This window comes from Rhipicephalus microplus, chromosome 6, assembly GCF_043290135.1.
Source record: "Rhipicephalus microplus isolate Deutch F79 chromosome 6, USDA_Rmic, whole genome shotgun sequence".
NCBI lineage: Eukaryota > Metazoa > Arthropoda > Arachnida > Ixodida > Ixodidae > Rhipicephalus > Rhipicephalus microplus.
In genome coordinates, this window is record NC_134705.1 from 54,890,568 (window position 1) to 54,914,192 (window position 23,625).

General features: G+C 44.9%; 1 protein-coding gene across 1 annotated transcript in view; it reads right to left on the reverse strand.

The window, feature by feature from the left end:
* Nucleotides 1-246: 246 nt before the first annotated feature.
* The window catches only part of LOC142764773 (cytochrome P450 2C20-like), a 115,918-nt gene continuing 92,539 nt past the window's right edge, over nt 247-23,625 (reverse strand). Inside the window, exons 8-9 of the mRNA XM_075865296.1 lie at nt 4,313-4,503; nt 247-472 (exon numbers count right to left, since the gene is read on the reverse strand). Coding sequence (XP_075721411.1) covers nt 261-472; nt 4,313-4,503 — 403 coding nt within the window. The 3' untranslated portion in view covers nt 247-260. The remainder of the gene's footprint in view (nt 473-4,312; nt 4,504-23,625) is intronic.

Genomic DNA, 23,625 nt, shown 5'->3' on the forward strand with positions numbered 1-23,625 from the left:
TAGAAATATGTTTCTTTCCTTATCAACTCCCCAGTTGTCAATTCTTCATAGTCAACAGCTATGCTGCTGGTTGTGGAATACACCAGCTGCACGTTACGGAACCATTGATTCGGCACGTCACATGCTGAGTATTTTACCTTTGAGTCATAAACACTCGTCGGTCGCATGGGCATAATTTATTGGCATGCTTGTGGCGCTCGCGTTACAGTAAGGTGGTCCTCCTAGGCAAATCACAAACACACAGAATACAAGATGGCACTTTATTCGAAGGCGTTATCACACGCAATCGTATTCCTCAAGCGACGCTCGAAACGTAGCCTCATCCTCTTTAGCACACCAAGGTCGATTTCCGGGTCATCAAGATCGCAGGAGAGAGGCTCACCAAGGTGAACGTTATACCTCTGCAGTGTGAAGGCTACCATCAAGAATAGCTGCATCATTGCGAATGACTCTCCCGGACACGATCGTTTTCCTGCATCAGAACCATATTGTCAAAACATTTTCGTCTCCAACTCCAAACTTTACAGCTTTTTTTTCAGGTTCGCATTTGTATAAGTTGGACAAATCTCAGCATTTGAATTTGAGACTAAAGGGCTCTGTAAAGTAAACGTATCGGCTACAGTGACATAGCCAATTGATGCCAGACTCCTTGTCTACTCCACTGCTTCCGATACGTTTTTTTTTTGCTGGCTAATTCAGTACCAAGAGTGAAGTGCGCTTTAACTCTAAACTAAAAGACAGTGTGAGACATATTGAATAATATTGCCATAGCGTAAAAAGCTAGTTTTGCTGACATTGCAGCATCAGTGTCGGCGTCGTTCACTGTGGGCGAAAAATCGAGACCGGAAAATTGAGAAGGACGTGCATGAAATAAATAATAAAAATCCTGGGTCTGAGTAGTAAGCGAAACCGTGTTTGAGTGGCAAGCGGATTTTCTGCCTAACAGCCGTGCCAGCACTTGTGAATACGGAAAAAAATAAATTCTTCTGCTGGGAAATCCAGTGAAAGCAACATACATGCTCTACAAATGCACGTGTACAGTTTACAAGCTTAGAAATACAACATAATATATTGCCGTAATAATGCGTTGTACAAGCGTACATTGCCGTTGGGTGTCCGAAGATGGTATTATGATTATATATTGATAGTTTGAAGCCAGTCACCTTCTACAAAAAGAACACGCACTACTGCAACCTTAAGGTGACGTACTGGGTGTGCTACAAGTTTAAAAAAATTTCTTACACTAAGTGTTTCAAGTACGCACCATGAACAGAATATCACCATCGCGTTCAACTGTTAAAGGCGAAGCGTGAAGGACCCCCACTTTTTTTCAATATTTTCTTTCATTCTTGTACATGTAGTGGTATCCCCAATATAAGCGTGTGTTTGTGAGAAATTGCCACGCGTACATTTATGTATGTGCCTCGATGCGTTCACGTATTCTAAATACTATGCTTTCCAAAAGGGAGAAGGTTTGGGTGTGTCGTTTCTCATAGTTCTTCATAAAAAAAGCGCACAAAACACAGGACAGAAAGAGATCAAGATAAGCGCTCACTGTCAACTGCAGTTTTATTGCAAACCAGAACTCAGCCATCAAAACCGCTAAACGTGGAGAAAAAAAAAGAAGGAAAAAAGCAAAGAAACCAGAACGAAAAAAAGGACATGGGGCTACGCCAAAAATAATGCTCTTTAACATATAACTGGATGGACAGAATGCTAACACACCTGTCACCTGCCCTCGCTATTTCTGCCGCCTCTACGATCTCTCTTGGCAGGTCGCGGGTTCATATCCCGGCTGCGGCAGCTGCATTTCCGATGGAGGCGGAACTGTTGTAGGTCCGTGTACTCAGATTTGGGTGCACGTTAAAGAACCCCAGGTGGTCAAAATTTGCGGAGCCCTTCACTACGGCGTCTCTCATAATCATATGGTGGTTTTGGGACGTTAAACCCCACAAATCTCTCTAACGATTTCTCTTGCCGTTTTTTTCCGGTGCCGATAAAGTACAACTGTCTGACTGAACAGTGAAACACACTGTGGCCCTGCGTCACACTTCTTACAATGGCCGGCAAGGTGTCCGTAATTTACAGTGTTTCCGATTTTGTTGTTTTTGTTTGCTCCTACAGGCGAACGTTGAGGCATCTGTCAGTCTGGCCTATGTATTACCTATAAGAGGACGCTACGCCTCTTATACAGAAAACGTAGGCATACTTGTGTCTGATGGAACAAAGAGGAGTCCGATTCCTTGTCGGAATACTCAACTTACACAAGCTTAAAAGCCTGTTAGGTGCCGAAAACGCAACCTTTACTCAAGTATGCTGTCCAACCTTTTTAATTGCTGCAAGATGACGGAGAAATTATGTTAGAAGAACTGACCACGTTATATATGAAATTTCCTTAGGGATAAGGGTGCCAAAATTTCGGAAGATTGCCAACATCATTTCAATCCACCAGAAAGGACGCATCAAAAATTTAAAAAACTACTATTTGATTTGCTTACTGTCAGTCCTCTAGAACATATTCAAACATGTTAGCTAATAGAAATAATACGGCATTGGCGTTCAATCGATAAAACAACTAAGCAGGATTTCATACAGGCTACTCCTCTATGCGCCATGTTTATGTTTTCAATGAGCTAAAAAAGAAATGCGCGGAAAACAACCATCTTGCATACATAGCTTTCTTAGATTACGAGAAGGCTTTAGACTAAGTCGAGACATCAACAGTGTTGCAAGCACCACGAAATCAGGGCATCCACAAACCCTACATACATATACTGAAAGAAATCTACAGTGGATTCATGGCCACCATAGTTCTCCATTAAGAACGTGACATAATCTCAATAGAGAGGCGTGTAAATCAGGAAGACAACATCTCTTCAATGCTATTCACCACGTGTTTAAAGCAGGTTTAGGGCTCTAGATTGGGAAGAGTTAGGGATAAGAATTAATCGGGAGTACCTTAGTATCCTGCGTTTTGCTGGGGTTGATACACAGCTCTTGATTACTGAACTCAAAACGGAAAGCAGAAGAGTTGGTCGGGAAATATATATGCACCAAACTAAAGTATTTTGCAACAGACTGAGCAGAAAACAGCCCTTTGATAGGTGGAAAGATGCTGGAAGCACTGCGATAGGTTGAAAGAGACTGGAAGTTGTAAATAACTATGTCTACTTAGGGCTACTAGTAACTGTGGAGAAAAATCATGAGAGGGAAATAAATAGAACAAGGAGTGTGGGGCGGACCATATTCGGGAAGCATTCTCAAGTCATGAATGGTAATCTGCGAATATTCCTCAAGAGGACGGCATATAAAGGGTGCATCTAGCCGGTAATTACCTATGGAGCTGAATCCTGGATGCTTGCAAAGAGAGTGCAGCTTAAATTGAAGACTACGCAGGAAGCGATAGAAAGTAAAATGATAGGTGTAACCATACGAGACAAGAAGAGAGCAGAGTAGACCAGGGAAAAAACCGGGGTTAAAGATATCAAAATTGAGAAAGGGACATGAGCCGGGCATGTAGCACATAGGCAGGATAACCGCTGGTCATTAAGGGTAACCGACTGAATTCCCACAGAAGGCAAACACAAGAAGGAAGATAAAAAGTTAGGAGGGCTGCCGTGATTAAGAACTTGGCAGGTATATCGTGGCAGCAGAAAGCACAAAAGTGGATTGATTAGCGGGTAATGGGAGAGGCATTTGCCTTCAGTGGGCCTTGTCATGCGGATGATGGTGATTATTAAATGAGAGACAAAAATATTTTTATTCGACTACAATTAAGAGGACAAACTCGGCTGAATTTTACCGCCGTCGTTGGTGTGACACACCGTATATGTATATCTATTTATGAAAACGCAAGTAAGAAAAAAAATCTAAAAGAAGACTTCAGCGCGCGCAATAGTGCGCCCTTATCTCGCGGTTGGGAGCATCTTATGTCTTAGCTGTGCTTAAGCTTTCACCGGAACGATTCTGTTGTAGCTACCGAACGCACAAAGATCACTCAAATCGCTGCACAGTCTCCATTTGCGAAAAGATGCGCTTTTCAGACAAAACGAAGTAGCAACTTAGACGCTTATTCGCGTTCGTGCGCACCTGTGAGTACATTTCATGCGTCATTCCTTCGTGAGAAACGTGAGGCACGATTTGATCTGCTTGCCATTTAGCGCGCGACCTTGCAGTTTGTTGCGATCGCGATCATTGCTTCGCCTTTGCGGCAAAGCTGTGACTTTTTGTCGTCATTTACACGCACACAAAATAAGTAAAGGCTTTAGTGAGGCCGTCACTTAGTGGTAAACGTCAGTAAGGCAGTACTCACCATAGGAGAAACCGACGTGATGAGCTGGCTTCTCTCGAATCAAAGACCCATCGTCACGCAGGTACCGAGTTGGGTCAAAGTGATGTGGGTTTCGCCAGAGGGATTCATCACGACTGACAGCCCAAAGATTAAATAACACTACTGTGCCTTTAGGAATGAATATGTTATCCACCACAACATCCTCATGAGTCCTGTAATCAAAGCAGAAAAATTGAAAGGGCGAAGCGTGATTAGAATGTAGAGTGCAGTTACATTATAAGCCTTTCAACACGCCTTCGTACACTGTTTGGATGCCCCTAATGAAATATAATCAAATCAAACTTTATTTATTCCACGAGTTTGTGTGTTGTCGAACAAGAGGGCTCGATAAAAAGAAGAACTATCCAAGTGAGAAGGATCCGGTCCACGTTTTACAGGGCATACAATGAGAGCGTACAATACCTCTACAGTGTCTATATGGACTATAATACGTATACTAATGAACAGAAAAATACAATAGTTTCCAAATGCAATGTTATACGCTATTTATACACAGACTTAAAAAAAATCATTCCCAAAATATGACAGTAAAATGAGCTTTCGTGTACAAAGCTTTTGTGTGAACAAAGAAAAAAGAAAAAAACAGTAAAATTTGGAAATGTGTCGAACTTAAGTTGTGCCCTTTACATGAAGCAAATCCATTATTCCTTGGTGACAAAAAGTTCTTTTATTGCATATTTTGCCGTTCTTCTTAAATAGGTACCAAATTTAAAATGTTAATTCAATAGTTATGGAAGCGTCTGACGAAGCATTTGATTTGTGAGCATGATTCGTAAAAATGTCATTTGCCAGATATCATTACTGTGGGAAGCACAGGGCATCGTAAGCGGTGTCATTTCAGATAATTTACGAAGTAGTCCTTCTGTATCATGTTTATACTTTCTGGCTAAATTTAATGGGTTTAAGTTGCGAACTGATGAGATATTTGATATACAATATCACGCATGTCATCATTGTGCACATCACAGGCTACAGTAGTATTGGCCTCGGTATTTATTACATATTCGCCTAATTAAGACAAAACCAAGCAAACAAAAGCACCATCAAATTGCGACAATAAGCGCTAAAGCGCGTCTCATAAACACTCAATGGCTAACACAGCGTGAGTTCTTGAAATTGAGAGTTTTTCATGTCATGTTAAAAAAAGTTGTATTGGCTTCCACTTCAGAGAACACGCCGTCGGTATGAGCTCGTGCTTGCAGTGGTTGCTAAATACTACTGACCGCTGCTTGTTTTCTCTCATCCCCGAACTCTGTGTGACACCAAGTGGTACAGACTACGACACATCTCTTGCACTACAGTCCTGCTACAGTCCTGAAAGGGAAGGGTGCACATCAGTACTTATAAGGTAGGTGCTGGCCTCAAGGTTGGTAAACATCGGTGTGAAGGTACACGAAATTAGTCTATGACACACAAAGTTCGATCAACAACATCGACTAACGCTACGAGAGCATTCACAACTTTTCTCAAACGCACTGCGTTCGACACTAAAGTTCAAGATGACCACTGTGCTGTCTGGTTATTGCATAACATCAACAGTGTTTTGCCTGCAGCATCTTTATCTCTCTTGTCTGCCTTTCCCTATCATATGTGCAGATTTGCAGGCTGAAGGTAACAAGCTCTGGGCGACCTCCCCGCCTTCAAATAATCTCACTCTCTCTCTCTCTCCGTCATGCTTTCCTGTCAATAACCCTTTCAGCGATTGGAGTAAGCCGGTTGGTTTCGGTAACCTTGGATTTTAGGAGCTCACTTTACCCCCATTTTCAACCTAGGGCTCACGCGACATTCTTGGAACTCCTCGCAGTAAAGACCCATGTGCAACCATCTCGTTCTCTTCGCCGGCGAGATCTTGCCCGTTACTCTAGCACTGAGAACAAAAATGCTGAAGCTTTTGTCCACTCATACGAGCAGACACAATTAAGCTAATGGCTCCGTGTTGAGCCGCCTTACACTTTAGGTGTCAGACACTTAAAAACTGAGGTTCATAAAGATCAAAGCTGACCTTCCTATGTGTTAAATATTAGCGCAGCGTCAACGTTGTACCTCTGTACGCTATAAATTGTCGCCATAGTGCTTTCTGTGTGCTTTAGTGGTTAAAGTGACACTAAATGAATGTATAAAGTCGACGTTGTCCTTGGAAGTAGTGGTCCAGAAGCCTCGTAGTGTCACTTTCCTGCCAAGGAAGGGCCTGTTTTGAAACAAAATGACGTTTTAGTGGTCCGCATTAGGGTAGCGCACTTCGAATTCACCACCTCAAGAAGCGGACCAACGGAACCGACTCACGTTTCTTTTGCCATGCACAACGTTGCCCGGCTTTACTGCGCTAGTAGCAGCAAACCGAAAGCAGTGGGGGCCACAGCAGCAATGACGGCCATTGATCGATTTCCCGTAATAGGTTTCGAGATTGCAAACATTGTTTATTTCAAATGTGTCGTTCTAGTGACACTACCTGTCCCGTGTAACTACTCGAAAATTGAAGTTTTCAACCACTAGCGCCAATCCCCATAGTAACGTCTGATGGTTCTTTTTCCTATAAATCAAACAGAAACGAACAAAAAACATTTTATTGCGTATCTTGATGTGCGGAAGGCTCTTTGTTTAGTGTAGTCAGATTAATTACTAGTGATTAGGATCGATTTATTGATTGATATGTGGGGTTTAACATCGCAAAACCACCATATGATTGTGAGAGACGCCGTAGTGGATGGCACCGGAAATTTCAACCACCTGGGGTTCTTTAACGTGCACCCAAATCTGAGCACACGGGCCTACAACATTTCCGCCTCCATCGGAAATGCAGTTGCCCACGAGCGATTATTATAGGCAGTCCGTCTGATGTCATCGGGATAATTTTAAACATGTCCTACTGTAACGCTTGCGTTTTTCTGAATTTATCCCAATTACTCTGTAAGTAGGGCTCTGTTGATGATAATATTGTCGTTTTCGATGTTGTCATACACTGAGCGTTCTCTCTGACGTGAATTGTTATTAAATGCGAAGCATTTCTTAGCGAACTTCGGCGAGTTTGCACATATCTATCTATCTATCTATCTATCTATCTATCTATCTATCTATCTATCTATCTATCTATCTATCTATCTATCTATCTATCTATCTATCTATCTATCTATCTATCTATCTATCTATCTATCTATCTATCTAGCCGCCTACGACTTTTATCTCTCTTGGCCATTTTGATATTGGTACGAAAGTTGGTGTGGCATAACATGACTGTGTGAAGAACATATTTTACTATTCATCACATGAAAATCATTACATAGATGTCATGAATGTCATGATTTACATTTCATGGTCATGCTTCTCTTGCGGTTGTTTCGTTCACATAGCATGTGGCAAAACTAGTATGGTATGACGTGATTGCACGGTGAACACAAGCGCCACACCCTAACATGAAAATCATGACATGCGTGTCATCCAACAACATCACTACATGCCAAGCTCATGATGCGCTGGCGGCCGTTTCGCTAGCTGCCCTAATACCAAGTTTGGTATGACGGGCCGTGAAGGGATTACAAAGGTATGATACTGGTGCAAAAATGATAAACATAAGATGCGTGTCATTTAACAACATGACTACATGCTATGCTTATGATGCGCCCATGTCCGTTTTGATAGCTTCACACGTACCAGACTCGATATGACGCGACGCGAACGGACGACATAGGTAAATGACACATGCCAACATGATAATCACGACATGCCTGTCAGGTAACAACATGACTACGTGCCACACTCGTGATGCCCTCACGGTAGTTTCTCTAGCATTGCATATGCCGAATTCGGTATTGCGTGACGTCAATAGATGGCGAAGGTATGTGACTGGTGCCGTCACCCCCGGAAGCTTTTCAGGCCTGCGCGTCACGTGACGTGACGTCGACGACGTCACATCGCGCCGGCTGCCCTTCGCTGGGTGGCTGCGCCAGCCGCGAGCGCTTGCCGCGCGCGCCCTTCACGCCTACTGACTCAGGCGAGGTTCGTTGACACCATGTCCGCACGATTTATCAAAGTATCGATTGATTGTATGGTTTAATGCGCCGACGCAACGCAGGTGATGAAGCGTGCCGTAGGGGAGGACTCAGGATTAAGTTTGACTACCTGGGAATCTTTATTGAGTGCCCAAATCTCGTACACACGGGCGTTTTCGCTTTTCGCCTCCATCAGAAATGCGGCCGCCGCAGCCGGGTATCGAAACTGCGCCCTAGTGCTCAGCAGCGCAACGCCTTAGCCACTGAGCCACCGCGGCGGGGGAACTTATCAAGGTATCAAGAAATAATGAATATCGTGAATGGAATAATGCATATTTATTTATCACAGCCAGACGCCGTCTGTACAAATATCACAGTGCGCATTGTTCTCGGTCCAGGCCGACGACAGGCAACACAAGATGTTGCCTTTAATGCTGAAAATATGCCAAAAGTACAAAACACAATATCTTGCCACATAAAACTCAGAAAACAAAACAGATTGTAACAGCAAAATCATCCCCGAACTTTGGAACAGAAAATGTACACTTTCATTTAAATTGTAGGTTAGAGGAAAACATACCATTCGTTTATCATAGTAGCAGTAGCAACACAAGGTATCAGGTTCAAACACTTGCCAAAAAATACAATACATAAGAACACTGGTGACAAAATTGTGGTCCACAGCATGATAAATGACAGAAAGAAAAGTAATTGCACTGCCACAGGTAGGTGCATGTTCTAGGGAAAAAAATCAAACAAAAATCTAAGAAAAAACAAATCACAGTGCACAACATGTCTGTACACAGAGTGCACAAGGAAAGTGTGCACAGCTCAGGTACCAAAACGGAATGTACAACTGCTACAGTAGGCACCGAGGCAGTTCGAGTTAAAAAAAAGAGTACAGCACTTTTAAAAGCTAACAACTTGTAAACAGATACAAAACTAGAAACAAGGCTCATTTTACATAAGGCAGAAGTATACCAAGGAAATCAACTCATGACTATGCAATCAAATACACTCAGTGCAGTTTCGCAATAATAAATGTGAAGAGAAAGACGCGAGGCTTGGAAAATTACTTTCCAAGAAAAACTCGGGCCTTTCTATTTTTTGCCTTCTGATCTTTTTCAATGCGTAAAAGATCGTTCCTTTGCTTGCACAAGTTGTTGAGCATTATATTTGCTGCACAGTTTGCAACCAATGTGATGAGGAGCTCGTAGGTGTGCGCGTTTTCACACGTATCCATGTCCTCAAGCCTTGGCAGAGAGTCCAGTGTAAGTTGCCGAACGACATTCTTTTGGTTCGGCTCATGGAGAAACTGGGTAGAGGTACTTTCCGTCATGAGCTTTCTAACTACAACCTCCGTGTACATAACTACTGCGATTACAAGAGCAGAAGGAAATTTGAGGCCACCCCGATCCAGTTGTGCGAATAAAGAATGGGTGTCCTCTCCTATTTTCGGCCGTATTTTCGGTAAGGACCAACTGCCTCTGCCAGCTTTCACACTTGAGAACTTTCATTGCAGCGTGTGCACAATACCCACCAACATAACCAATCACCGGCATTTGTGCTCTGAGCTCATCAAGGTCAGCATCGCTAACATGAACACTAAAAGAAGTGCCTGCATCCCTGACACTGTCCGTCTCTTCGATGCCTCTGAGATCATCGTTGCTCATCCTTGGAAGGGCATTTTGAAGGCAAATCCTTCCCTCGGTTTCGCAAAGCTGGCGAACAGATATGTGATACTGCCCACCAGCCATCTGCCTGTACTGTCCAAAGCGACTCTCGAGGGGATCCGTCTGGACTTTGCCTAGCAGAATGTACTTAAAGTGAAGCTCACTAACGCAGTACTTCACCAATGCCAAAAGGGGTTGAGCAGAGAGCCTCAAGGCACTCAATGTCTCCTGGGTAAGTACTCCGGTGTCGTGCCCATAAAATTCCCACACATCGAGCCATGTGATAAAAGCGCTTAGAAAGCTTGCCTTTGGGTCATCTGTGTGGTTTGACATGGGCTCTTCGTAAACATTACGGTGATGGAAGCCCCTACTAGGTGTCTTTACATTGACATGCTCCACCAACGAAGAATTATTTTGATGAACTCGGCGGTTGCTGTAGCATGTTGAAAATCAGTACGACCCTTGCGAGCGGCCAGGGCTTCGGCTACGTGCGGAATAAAAACCTGCAGTACGAGTTTGACGTCCTGTCGTTCAAAGCTGCTTGGATTTAGAGCTTTTGACGTCAAGCCATACTCAGACTTCCGAAGCAGGGGTGACTCCTCTTTATGCAAATCTCTCAAATGCTTAAATGAAGCAGTCATCTTGCATTCGGTCGGGATGAACTTCATTGTTCGAAAGCTCGAAGCGTGGGTAGAAAAAGCAAGTTCCAGGATTTTTCTGGTTGAGCCAGTTATTTCTTATGCATTTAAATAGATGTACAGCATCCACCACGTAAAATAACGGCCGATCTGTGTCTGCCGGATGCGAGTAAACAGGGCTTAGCTTTGGTACTGGCAGAAACATCTTCATTGCCTTCCTGTTCAGCGAGTTATTGTCACAGACAACGGCTATGACCCTGTATCCAATTTCTTCTAAGCCCAAGATCACCTTCTTCAGCATGCAATGAAGATCTTCACCATGTAAGGTTTTTACCGGAAGAATGTGCACCACCTCCTTGAATGCGCTCAGCAAACATTGTATCATAAACACGTGCACCGATGTGACCGCTTCGTTGGAGTTAACTGCTGCACCACTTATGTTCCCACCTTTGTAATCTAAACAAGGTTTGATATGAATCTAGTGAAGCATCAGCGTCACAGTGTGTTCTTGTGGCTGCAGATGTTTGAATCTCTGAGACACATACTGAAGGAAAGTGTCGTCAGAAGAATCAACTTATGGGCACATTTGAATAGACGAGCACACATTTCAAATAGTGCTTGGGTGGGGCAAAGTTAGTGTACCTGTGCTTCTCAGGAACTTGTAGGCATGTGGTGATATTGTACGCAAGATGCATGCAAAGACCATCACCTGTGCGCTATACTGAATGCGCTCTGCAGAAAGGAGTAGTAGCTGCTCCTTCATAAATTCACCGTCTCTCTCTTGCCTTCATCATTGCTGGCTTCCAATTTGTCCAGAAGGGAATGTATTGCTTGAGCCAGGTGGCGATAAGTGCAACGCTCCTCAGACAGCATCGACAGGTTGCTCAAAATTTCCAACAAGGAACTTACTTTTTGAACTGAGTCTGGTACAACAGCGCTACCAAGGTTCTTGATTAGTGAACCTTGATAGCAGCAGGCAAAGACTTCAAGGTTTGCAAACACGGTCAATGACGCATTCAAACAAGGTTCACGATAGTCGATAATGTTCAAAAACATGGAGCACTCTTCTTTATGAATCACAGTCCGCTTCGGAGACACTGACACCCCTTGCAGGCGAGCCCTTAGTTCTTCGAGGGACGAAAACCGGTCTCGTTCTTGCTCCGCTTCATATGACACCAGCGACCCTTCTACAGCATGGGCGAGTTGGGAGGCTTCTTGTCGGCTCCTCTTGGCGTCAGGGGTTTCTCTCGTGCTCTGGTCTCGTACTGATAGGTAGGACGGACAGCCGGGAAATACCGTTGGGACAGATCCAGGACGCAACCGTGGTACTGGGAGTGCAACTTCAATAACTCTCCTTGTCCTTGGATCCGTGTACGCTGTTGTCTTCTCGATGCATGAAGCGTCGAAATGATCCGCGCACACCTGCACAAACGTTTCAAGAACGTCTGAGACGCCACTTCTCAAAAGAAAAAAATGCGCTCCCGTTTGCATGACCGTGTTTACAGTCCGTGTAGCTAAAACAAAGTCTACCTACGTTTCGCCAGCATCTAAATAAAATCGCTGCGCTAAGCGGTCTAAGCAACATTGAAGGAAAAACGGGAGCGTGATGTCACCGCACTCCACGAAGCGCTTCCACCGAGAGCTTGCAAGAATGGACGACACCACGGCACTGTTAGTGAACGAAGCGCAGCTGACCGTCCTTGCTGCGAACGTGCCTTTCTGGGCGATTCTCATCAACTGCTTGCGTCAGCGCTTCGCGAGGCCCGGGGGCCACACGCTCAAGTATTTCCCATCATAGGTGATTTCTACCCGAACAAGCAACGACAAGCTAAGAACAGGAGCATCTCAAATTCTCACCTTAGTGCACGAAGTCGGCACGAAGTCCTTCCTAGGAATGGCGTGTAGCCATTGTTTGAGAGCGTCGGCGTCTTTAGGGAAGGAAAACACTTGTATCTTCTTTCCTGTTTTGTAGTTGCCAGTGCATCCGGGTACACAACACTTATTCGGCATTGTCGCATCACTCCAGCATCACGCACGGAAACGAAATTGCCGCAAAACAACTACGGAAAGCAACAAACGTGAAACACCGTCAACACCACGCCGCCGAACTGACCCGCGCCGCCCGCGCTGCGCTCGCTGCCGCTGCGGCTTCCCCGAGAGTCGGCCGGGCGGAACTGACGTCAGATTGCTGGGCGCAGGCCTGAAAAGACTTTCCGGGGGTGATGCTGGTGCAACCAAGATAATCATGAGATGCGTGTCATGTGAGAACAAGATTACATTCCAGAGTCAAGGCGCCAATACATTTCGACGTGACGCGGTGTGCGGTTCATTTCATCGGGTTACGCCGGCATTGCCACGCCAGCGCCGGTCTTGCCATATACTCGCACGTGCGCCGCGCTGCGTTGCTTTGATGCATGCGCGTTTCAGCGCGTCAGGCGGCCCTCCGTGATGAAAAGAGGGCGACGCAGCGTCGTCAGGGTAACACATCGGTGCGAAATGCAGGATCTCGCATTTTGCATCGGTTGCCATCAGGCCGTGCCGACGGACGCTGGTCACGCCGGTCACGCCTGGCGTCAGACTATGGAGCGCTCGCGTTTTCCTGCCATAGCGTCACTGTGCCTCGCGTGCGCGCGCGTCAAGGCTATATCGGAGTATATTGGACGCTTCGTGATGCGCTCGCGGCCATTTGGGTAGCTCCAAATATACCAAATTTGGTGTTACGTGACGTCAATGGATGACAAAAGTATATGACTGGTGCAAACATGATAATGTTGACACGCGTGTCATGCAAAAACATGAAAATATACCACGCTCATAGCATGCTCGTGGTCGCTTCGCTAGCTCCACATATACTAAATGTGTTATCATGGGACGTGAATAAATGAAGAAGGTAAAGGACACACTAAAACACGATATTCTTGACACCGAAGTTATGTATGGCATCAAATACTTCCACTGTGTAACGTTGTGCTGATTTTAAATTGAGGTATCAACCTTTTTCATTCGTGCTTCGCATACTGTCGATTACCCCTGGCGTCCCTGCAAAGTTGAATACTATGATGACCCACCTCACGTTCTTCTACTTCCACATGCGTTTTGGTCAGTCAGAAGTACGACAAAAACAGTCTTAAGTTTCTTGAAGGCAATAGACTTGGTATGGTCATTAGAGAATAATTATGGACTAAGAATCTTTCAATCTCCTTCATTCCTCTCTTCAGTGTCGGGTAGCCTACCAGTCGTTCAATACGGGCGAGCATCCCTGCCTCTCCTTTGCCTCCAGTCCCTATTCCAGCAGTACGAAACATTACACCATCTCCCCGAAGGGGACACGCACAGCAGAAATCTCCCAGCCGCCATAACTGAAGTGAATATTCAGTGCCTATATATAAGGGGTGACCAAGGAGTGGTTCTGAGGCACTACCAGATTTTGTTTGTTTGTTCAATGAAGAAACTCGCTAGAAGGCGCTGCCTGCATCGGCCTCGGAAGACGCCCCGGGGAGGCATGCCTTGAGGAGAAAAAAAATGGCAGATCCCACGTATAGTGGGAAACGCTGATATGCGATGCACAATTGAGGCAGGTTGATATGTCTCTTTAAAATCGACACAAAAATACGAGGTGGAGGTAAATGATAGTGCACATGACTTTCATGTAATGATTAACACGTTTGGACGTGTCGTTTACTTTCAACAACTATTCACGTCAATTAATACGAAATTTGCTATTTGTGAAGCTAGCGAAATGGCCGCAAGTGCATCAAGAGTGTCGGATGTAGTCATGTCACTACATGACATGCATGTGATGATTATCATGTTTTAACATGTCATTTACATACGACATTCCTTCGTGTCACGTAATACCAAATTGAGTACATGCGAATCTATCAAAATGGCTGCGAGCACATCATGAGTGTGGCAGGTAGTCATGTTGTTACATGGCACGCGTCTCATGATTATCATGCTTGCACCAGTCACATACCTTCGTCATTCATTCTCGTCCCATAATATCAAATTTGGTGTATGTGAAGCTAGCGAAACGACCGCCAGTGCATCATGAGTGTGGCATGTAGTCGTCTTCTACATGACACGCGTCTTATGATTATCATGTTTTCACCAGCCACATGCTTTCGTAATCCACTCACGTCCAGTTATACCAAATTTGGTGTGTGTGAAGCTAGCCAAACGACTGCAATAGTACCATGAGCGTGGTGCGTATTCATGACTCATGACTTACAAGACATGCATGTCATGATTTCTATGTTAGGGTATGTCACTTGTGTTTGCCAGGCAGTCATGTCATTCCATGCCAATTTTGCAACATGACGTATGAACGAAACCACAGCGAGAGCAGCATGACAATGAAATGTAAAGCATGACACTCATGGCATATATGTCATGATAGTCATGTTATGACTAGTGAATTATGTTTGTCACACTGTCATGTTATGCCATACCATGTTTGGTATTGATAAGGAAACGGCCAGGCGAGCTAAAAGTCGTAGGAGCATAGATAGATAGATAGATAGATAAATAGATAGATAGATAGATAGATAGATAGATAGATAGGTAGATAGATAGATAGATAGATAGATAGATAGATAGATAGATAGATAGATAGATAGATACGCTTAAAGTCGCTGAAGCTCGCTAAGAAATGCTTCGCATTTAACAGAGCAAGCATAGATTAGCCTGAGATGAGGTGTTGGGTTATCAAACGCTCCCTCTTTCGGCGTTGCGAGGTAGAAAAGTGAAAGCGTAGGAGAGGAGAATGAGGGGAGAGGATGCGCACGCACAAAGGAGGAAGCGAGAGCAAGAAGGGGGTAGGAGAGATTGGAATTAGTAAGGCGCAGCTGCTGGAGAGAGGGAAGGAGGTGAATGTGGGCGTGGGGCATCTCGCTATTTAGACATGCTCCGCATCTAACTATTGGTGCCAAACACGACCGTATTCACTCGCTAGAGCTTGGCGAGAATTGGCTAGGCACATTTAGCTGACCGTGCTTTGCCTCTCACTCCACTCAGCTAGTCGGTGGTTATGCGATTGCGCATGCGCTGGACATTCAGGCACCGAGCGTGTGAGCGGACCGTCGTAGCCAAAGAAAGATCACGTGGCTCGAGGAGAAATGACCACGAGTCCCACTTGCTCGGGAAACGCAGTGTTTGTTCGGCAAAAACCCAAATGTCGACGGCCCTGCGGGAAACAAGATGTGTACCTCCTCCTAGAAGTCGTCGCAGCCGACCCCTTTGACGATCCGTGCACGTGGGGTGAAGTTCCACGAAACGATCTAGAGCTGGCACTTCGGACCATTAAGAAGCGTCTCGAGATGCTTCTTTGGTACCTCTGTCAATGTGATCTGGCAAATCTTCGATAGTAAGGTATTTCATGTAACAATAGAAACAATTTATGGCAGATTCTAGTGCATGACGAACTCTGCGCCAGAGCACTCCACTCCGGCGGAGGGCAACAGGAAGGAATCTACCAATGGAACATACGTACTTGCTCTGAAGCAAACAGAAGGGTGAGAAGCGAACTCGATGTGCGCGTCGCTCTTCTTACATGAGTGGGCACGCTGGGCACAGCGAGGCTATACGTTAGCAAAGCGTGAGCTCTCACGCGAAGCGCAACTGACGCGACTGGCGTCTGTTGGCGCGTCAAAAGTTGACACCGTTTCACAGGACGAGGTACTTGCGACTTTTGGTCGAAGCTGCCAATTTTTGCGGAGTAGAAATAGTTGCTCCAAGGAGGGAATATCACGACGGAGCTGCTCCAGATTTGCCAAAGGAACATACAGAAGCACTCTCAATCTGCCAATGGAATGGACTAGCTACACATGAAGCAGAAGAGGTATTACCGGAAGTGCTCCGAATCTGCCAATAGAAGACACCACTAGTTTTAACAGCAACCACTCTCCACCCATTCAGAAAAGCTCTTTAGTTTTATTGGCCACAAGGCTATAGTATACGTGGTGAACACGCTACCTGAGGGCAGGGCGTTTGACACGCGTTTAGGCTGCCTTAGAAGGCTTCGATTTTAGTCCAGTTCCAAACGAAGCTGACAAAAAAGTGCTAATGCGTCAATTAGTAAGTGATTTCACAATTTTTCAAAAATAGTCTCTATATTTTTTCAAGGTAGGAACAATTTTTATTTTCCTCTACATGAACTTTCATGCACTGGTGGCATCGCAATTGCATTGACCGAACGACGCTTGGTGAAAACTGAAAACGCGCGTTACACTGCGGTAACGTTGAGCGTTTGAGCGAAGAGGGGAACGGGGCGCGAAACCGGTCAGCCTAATGTGCCTCCTATCTATATTGAAGAGATCGTTTAAAGGGGCCCTGCTCAAGTTCCCCCTCCCTGATGAAAAATTTACGTGCAGCCAGTCGGTCATGTTATGCTTGTTCCAGACTTACTCATACCTCAGCCCCTGGCGCATGAAGCATATCGACCCAGACTACGACGGACAACATGTGTGTGAACAGTGTTGTGAACGTGTAGATCTGAACCATATTCTGTGTGGTTGGGCATCGAGTGACCCTTACGCCAATAGCTAGCAACAGTGGGCCAAAGTGCTATGAAGTGCTTCACTAGCAGACCAACTTCGGGCTGTCTAAGAGGCCCGCGAGGCGCGGAGAGCTTCGGGCTCTTTGTCCCGACGTGGGAGAAGCCCTCTTCACCTGGCGTCTAGCCAAGTGCCCTTCAGGACCCCTTTTTGGGTAATAAAGTTTCACCAACACTACCACTTGGTGAGCACGGTCAGAAATACTGCCCATTGGTAGTAGCGGCTCCCGAAAACATGCGAGGTAAATGTATAGTGCAGCACGCGGCATGAAATTCACACAGAAATTATCAGTCAGCAAAAAAAATTCCTCGCCCTGCATTCGACAAATGACGGACGACGCTCAATAATCACTCGTAGAAGGCCATCTATCCGCCATTGGCAGATTTTAACATGATGCGCTCGATCTTTGCAAAAATAGCCGCGGGAGGCGGTGACTTGTCCATGTGTGCGCGCGATCGTACTAGAAAAGCCACGCACTCAAATAGAAAAAAAAAATTGGTGATTCCGCGTACTGAGGGTATCGATGATATGGGAAGCACGAATGAGGAAGGCTGATATGTCATTTTAAATTAACATGATGTTACGAGGTGGGCGTAAGCTATGCCGTACATGGCTTTCAAGCCATGATTATCATGTTTGGATGTGTCATTTACCTTCGTCGTTTAGTTTCATCACGTGATAGCAAATTTAGTTTGATAAGACGTGATACACTGAGCTAACGAAACGGCCGCGGGCACGCTATGATCTTAGCATGTAGTCATGTTTTACATCACATGAATGTCATTTTTATAATGTTTGAAAGTGTCATTTACCTTCATCTATTCACGTCACATGACACGAAATTCAGTATATGCGCCGCTAGCGTAACGGTTGTGAGCTCGCTATGAGGTAAATATGTAGTCATCGTTAACGTGACACGCTTGTCGTGATTACCATGCTTGGACGTGCTATTTATCTTTGTCGTTCATTCAAGTCACGTAATACCAAATTTGGTATATTTGAAGCTGGCGAATGGGCACGAGCGCGTCATAGGCGGGGTATGTTGTCTTGTTATTACAAGACACTAAGGCCGTTATTATCACGTTTGCACCAGTCATATAAACCAGAACAAAGCAAACTCAGTACTTGCTGCTGTATTGAAAAGCATGTGGCGCCATCTGTTGCAAGCGCGGCGAAGCAACTCTCAACTGCCAGGCAAACAGACGCTCTGCAAATCAAACGCGAAACTTCACCACTCGATCTGTCTGTAAGCACATTTCGTGCTACTCCTGCGGTCGAATTTCTGTTGATTTCGTGTGAAACGTCGAGAAAACCTTCCTCGACAGTCCGGAATGTCTGTAGCACGTACATTGCCGTCTACGGAAGCAGCTTCTTCAGGTACACGTGCAATCAACAGTGCGCATACCACGGAATCACGTGAAAGAATGCATCGACGCGCGAGCTAGCGACGAGAGACGACGAGACACCTGCTGCAAGGGCAGATGCGCCACCCGTCTTATCACCTGGCTTTTCATGCAGCTCTGTTGGATGCGGGTACGGCGCTCTTACCCAAAACAACAACTGTGTCTCGCTTTCATTGCTCCATCGAATCTAAGCCAATCTTTTACGTAGTGGCTGCGACAGAGTCGGTTCAAGCGCCGACTCTCGGTGTTATTGACACCAGCTATTTAAGATGAGTAAGCTTAGCGGGCAATGCACAACCCGACAAAGCCAAACTGAAAAAGAAAAGTGGACGAAAAAATAACCAGCCGTGAGCAGGTTATTTTTTCATCCACTTTTCTTTTTTCTTATTTACATTCCATTGGTTCTATTAACTTCCCCTGTACATTCCTTGGCATTACTGTCTGTTATATCTCATTATTTTGTGTTAAAACACGGAAAAACGAGCCCTTAGGTATACACTTCTTTCCCTTATTTCATTGAAAGAGGGTCTCGTACTGGCAGACTTGGTGTGTTTAGGTTGTATAAAGAGGGACAATTATTCAGCTGCCCGCTCATAATGAGTTCACGTGCTACGTGACGCCAAACATGCGCATAAAAGTGTTTTCACACTCGTTGTTTGGCTTATAGATGGCGCTGACTGTCAATCCTACTTCTAAATTCACACATAAACCCAAAAAAGTGGATAAAGAGAAGGCCGCTGTGGTAGCTCAGTGGTTAGAGCATCGAACGCGTTACTTGAAGGTCGTAGGTTCGATTCCTGCTCACGGCTGGTTATTTTTTCATCCACTTTTCTTTCTTCTTATTTACACTCCATTGGTTCTAATAACTTCCCCTGTACATTCCTTGGCATTATTGTCTGTTATATCTCACTATATTGTGTTAAAACACGGAAAAACGAGCCCTTAGGTGTACAATTCTCTCCCTTATTTTATATATATATATATATATATATATATATAATATATATATATATATATATATATATAAACTGAATGATGTGCGTGGCATCGAAGCCCACCCGAATTACACTAGCTTGATGTCGCAGATTGATGCAAACCACGGCTCAATCCGCCTAATATAGACAACTGTTGCTGTATAGGATGCTTTTGATAGTAAAGGTGTTTAATGCAGTGTAATTATTGCCTTCAATGTCTCCAGCACATGCAGGCTGTAAATGCTAGTTCTCTTTTTTTTTGAATTGTGGAACAAATTATCTAAATTTTAATAATGAGAATTGTGGTACTTAATGCAACGTCGAGAAATGCCCATAAGGGTTTGAGGATGCGCCTTCGGTTTTGGCGCCGGCTTGCATCGACAAAAAAACGTGTCTGTCGGTCACTTGTGCGTAAGGTTGCTTTTTATATTTCTGATAATCACGCTTGACAACTGAGCCCCTGAACGATGGCTTTGCCGAGCGACAAAAAGTGACATAGGTTGAAGCATTCGGCCACATGTGCTGCAGCAATTCTGTCTGGCCATCCTTAGCACGCTCAGTCCGACGCTCTGCCTCCGTTATACCTGCAAGCGATGAGAGCCGACGGTCCCATTGATGGATGATGTAAACGGCTCCTAGGCAGCAGACTGTGAAAGCAGCTTCAAGCGGAAGTGCTTGATTTTGTATTTGCAAAGCCGCCATACGTGCCGCTGGAGCAGCGGCAACGTAATGTGGAGCTGTCGTTGCAAGGATGGTCCCTACGCGCAATCTGCCACTTGGTGAATAGGCTGAGGACCACTTTTAGTAGAACCATCAGGAACTACCATGATCATGGAGGAAGTCTTGCTGACAGAGAGCGCAGTGGACGTCGAAGATCAACGGACACTCAAACTGATTCGCTTAGCGTAGCCCGTGTGGGGCTAGACACGCTCATTGATGCCAAATAAATCTGCCATGAGCTTCAACTGGACGTCTCCTTCAGCACAATTCGGCGGACACTGCGTAAGGTCGGGCTGTGCGGCTGCGTGGCTGATCTGAAACCTCAGTTGATGGAGCGACAGGGGCAGCTAAGGCTTGAGTTTGTGCGTTCTGTGGTGGGCTATATGGTGGGTGAATGGGGTGTAGCAATTTTCACCGACGAATCTATCTTCTCTTCGCGATAAGACCAGCAGCGTCATGTATGGCGCCCTATCAATTGCAGGTGAAATTCACCTGTGGGGTTTGATTTGTGGCAGTTAACAAAGGGACCATTACTTCAGTAATACCATTTGTCAGCTCTTCACACTGTATCAAACCCTCGCGTGAACAACACTACCTATATTAACGATGTTATTGCTTGTCTCCTTCTGAGGCAAGATTTATTATCTTTTCTCCCATAGAACAGAGTATTCTAACATATATATTATCACGCAGGCCTTGAATCATCGCTAGGTTACCTGTCGCTACTATTCCGTAGTTCCTGAACTCTATACAGGACGCTCGAGAGCTCACCCGAAAGTCGCGGGTACAATCTCGGCAGTGGCGATCGCATTTTCATGTAGTTGAAATTCTAATTGCCGGTGTGTTGTGTGATGTCAGCGCATGTGTAAAGAGGATCTGACAGTCAAACGTTCCGTAGCCTTCCACGACGGCATACATGCCCTATATGATCCTACTGTTGTTATGGCACGCAATATGACAGATATATTATTACGAGTAATTTATGCGTCCCGTACTTCGCCAAACACCAATTTTTCAGATTAAATACCCCCAAACACCTTTCAAAATATTGTCACAACATTTTGTCCAGCGGCTGCAGCGCCGTTAGTGCATGAGGAGCCATCAGCAAGGAGGAACTCGGTCCACTCGTCCGAATCAATGGATCTTTTTCGGCATCCGCTTATTCCAGATTGCTGTAGGAAGTACTGGTGCCTTACGCCTTGGAGGGACCATTTGAGGATCGCGGCTAGCAGCTGCAGCACGACCGAAGTCCAATCCACACAGCTCGCATGGTGGCCACGGTACTCGAGAACCTTGCCATACACACTCTGCCTTGGTCCCCCGTAGGTGCTGACCTTCAGGTCAGCACCGACGGGGGGCCAAGGCAGAGTGTGTATTGCAAGGTTGAAACTGTGTGGGACATCTTGTGTGGGACATCTGTGTGGGAAACTGTGTGGACATCTGTGTGAGACTGTGTGTGCACATACACAGGTTGAACTGTGTATGTGCGACGGCTTTCAAGCGTTACTTCCGAGGCGCTTTAATAGGCAGTAAGCGAGGAAAGAAAACGCTTGCGCCTTACCCCTGACGTGGTCGTGAGGCTGAATGAGTCGATGCCGCGACGCGTCCAAGCCGTCATCCCCGTCAACGGAAACCTCACACGTTACTGAGAAAACGTGTGGCAAGACGCCTGGTGTTTACAACCTCACACAATAATTTCGTCGTCTTTCGGACTTGGGCGACCAGTCACGTGGTCACTTTTGCCGAGATATTCAATTCTCGCGCTCAGCTATGGCGCACGAAACTGCTCAGGCGCAGGTTCGTAGTCGTCGTCATCCACATGCTGACGGCTCGCCGAAAGTACAAGCTGTTATAGACCGAAGGATCCTGGGATAGTCAGTTGCCGCTTCGTGAGGAGCAGAAATAATTTATTATCTTGCCAAGCGTGAAAATAAAAAAACGGCTCAATGGGGCCCCCTGTTTTTTTTTCTGAAACTGAGCAGCAGACGTTTATTGAGTTTTCAGGGACCAATCTGGAAGAGATAAACAATATAAAACTAAAACTAACCTGATCGTTTTAGCTATATCACGGAATCCCTGCTCCCGCCATTTATGGTAGCTTTTCTCACAGCTCCGATTGTTTTTATGGCGACTGTTCTCGCTCTATAGCACGTTTGAATCGCAAAGAAAATCCCTACTGTCAAACTTGTATAAACGTAAGAGCCAGGTATTTTACAGGTGATGCTGAGGTTTGTTTTAGAACCGCTTTTTTATTATTCAGATAATACTTCTATATTTGTAATTATGTTTTAATCTTTTAGGACTAGACGGCGGCTGCATTGAAGAAATATTTTATTAGCAGCTAAGTATTCTAACATTCAATAGTTTTTGTATTGTTTCGAAAGTACTGTATCTTTTTTTAAACAGCATATATCTGGCAATTGAGGTTAGACTGTCTGTAACTGAAACTTCCGAAAAGCAGCTAAGTGCCACAGACAGCACTGTGCCACTCAATAAACGAAAAAAAAGTGGGCAGCTTGCACTGAAGGAGCAAGGCAAAATCACACTGAAGCTAATGGTTTCGTAGCAAGTCTGACCTTAGCTCAACTAGGCGTAACTAGGCATAATTTGCATGATTCTGCGATATCAAACTCGAGTACTTCGGGTGGGCTTTGATGTCATGCACATTATTCAGTAATATTTATAAGTAATGTTAAGGCTAATTAAATTGATGTTTAGGTAAAGGAGACTCTACTCGCTCAGGAGTAATCAGCATCTTGTTGAGTTCGGATTCTCTGAGCTCATGAGAATTCGACTAAAATTACGTTGATTATTTGTGTTTTAATAAGATGTTGCTCAAATAAAGCTAATCATAATTCAATTGGTTTGATGATGCTATGGCTAACCAAGCTTAATTAGTTTCATCAATACTTCGCTGTTTGCCTAATACGAATTATTACACATATTTAGCCTGCTTATGCCACGTAAAATTCTGATATGTAAAGGGGAATTTAGCTGGACTTCAGAATGATAATAAACAGTCATAATTAGTATTCATTCCTTTTAGTAAAGAATAAATTTAAATTACAATAATTAGTGTGAAGTTGGTAACGAGTAATTAGTATCTTACTGGCTTTCACTACTATGGGCTCATAGGGATGTCGACCAAGATTGATTGGCCGCGAAATGGTTTCCCTTGTCTAGACTAATTTTGCACGGCTATGTTAAGGATGAGCATGATCAAATTTGCCTAATTAGAATTGGCTAAACTCACTTCGACTCAACTGGGCTCACCTACGTTTAACTTCGCTTGACGTGAAACACGCCTGACTTATTTAAGGTTACAC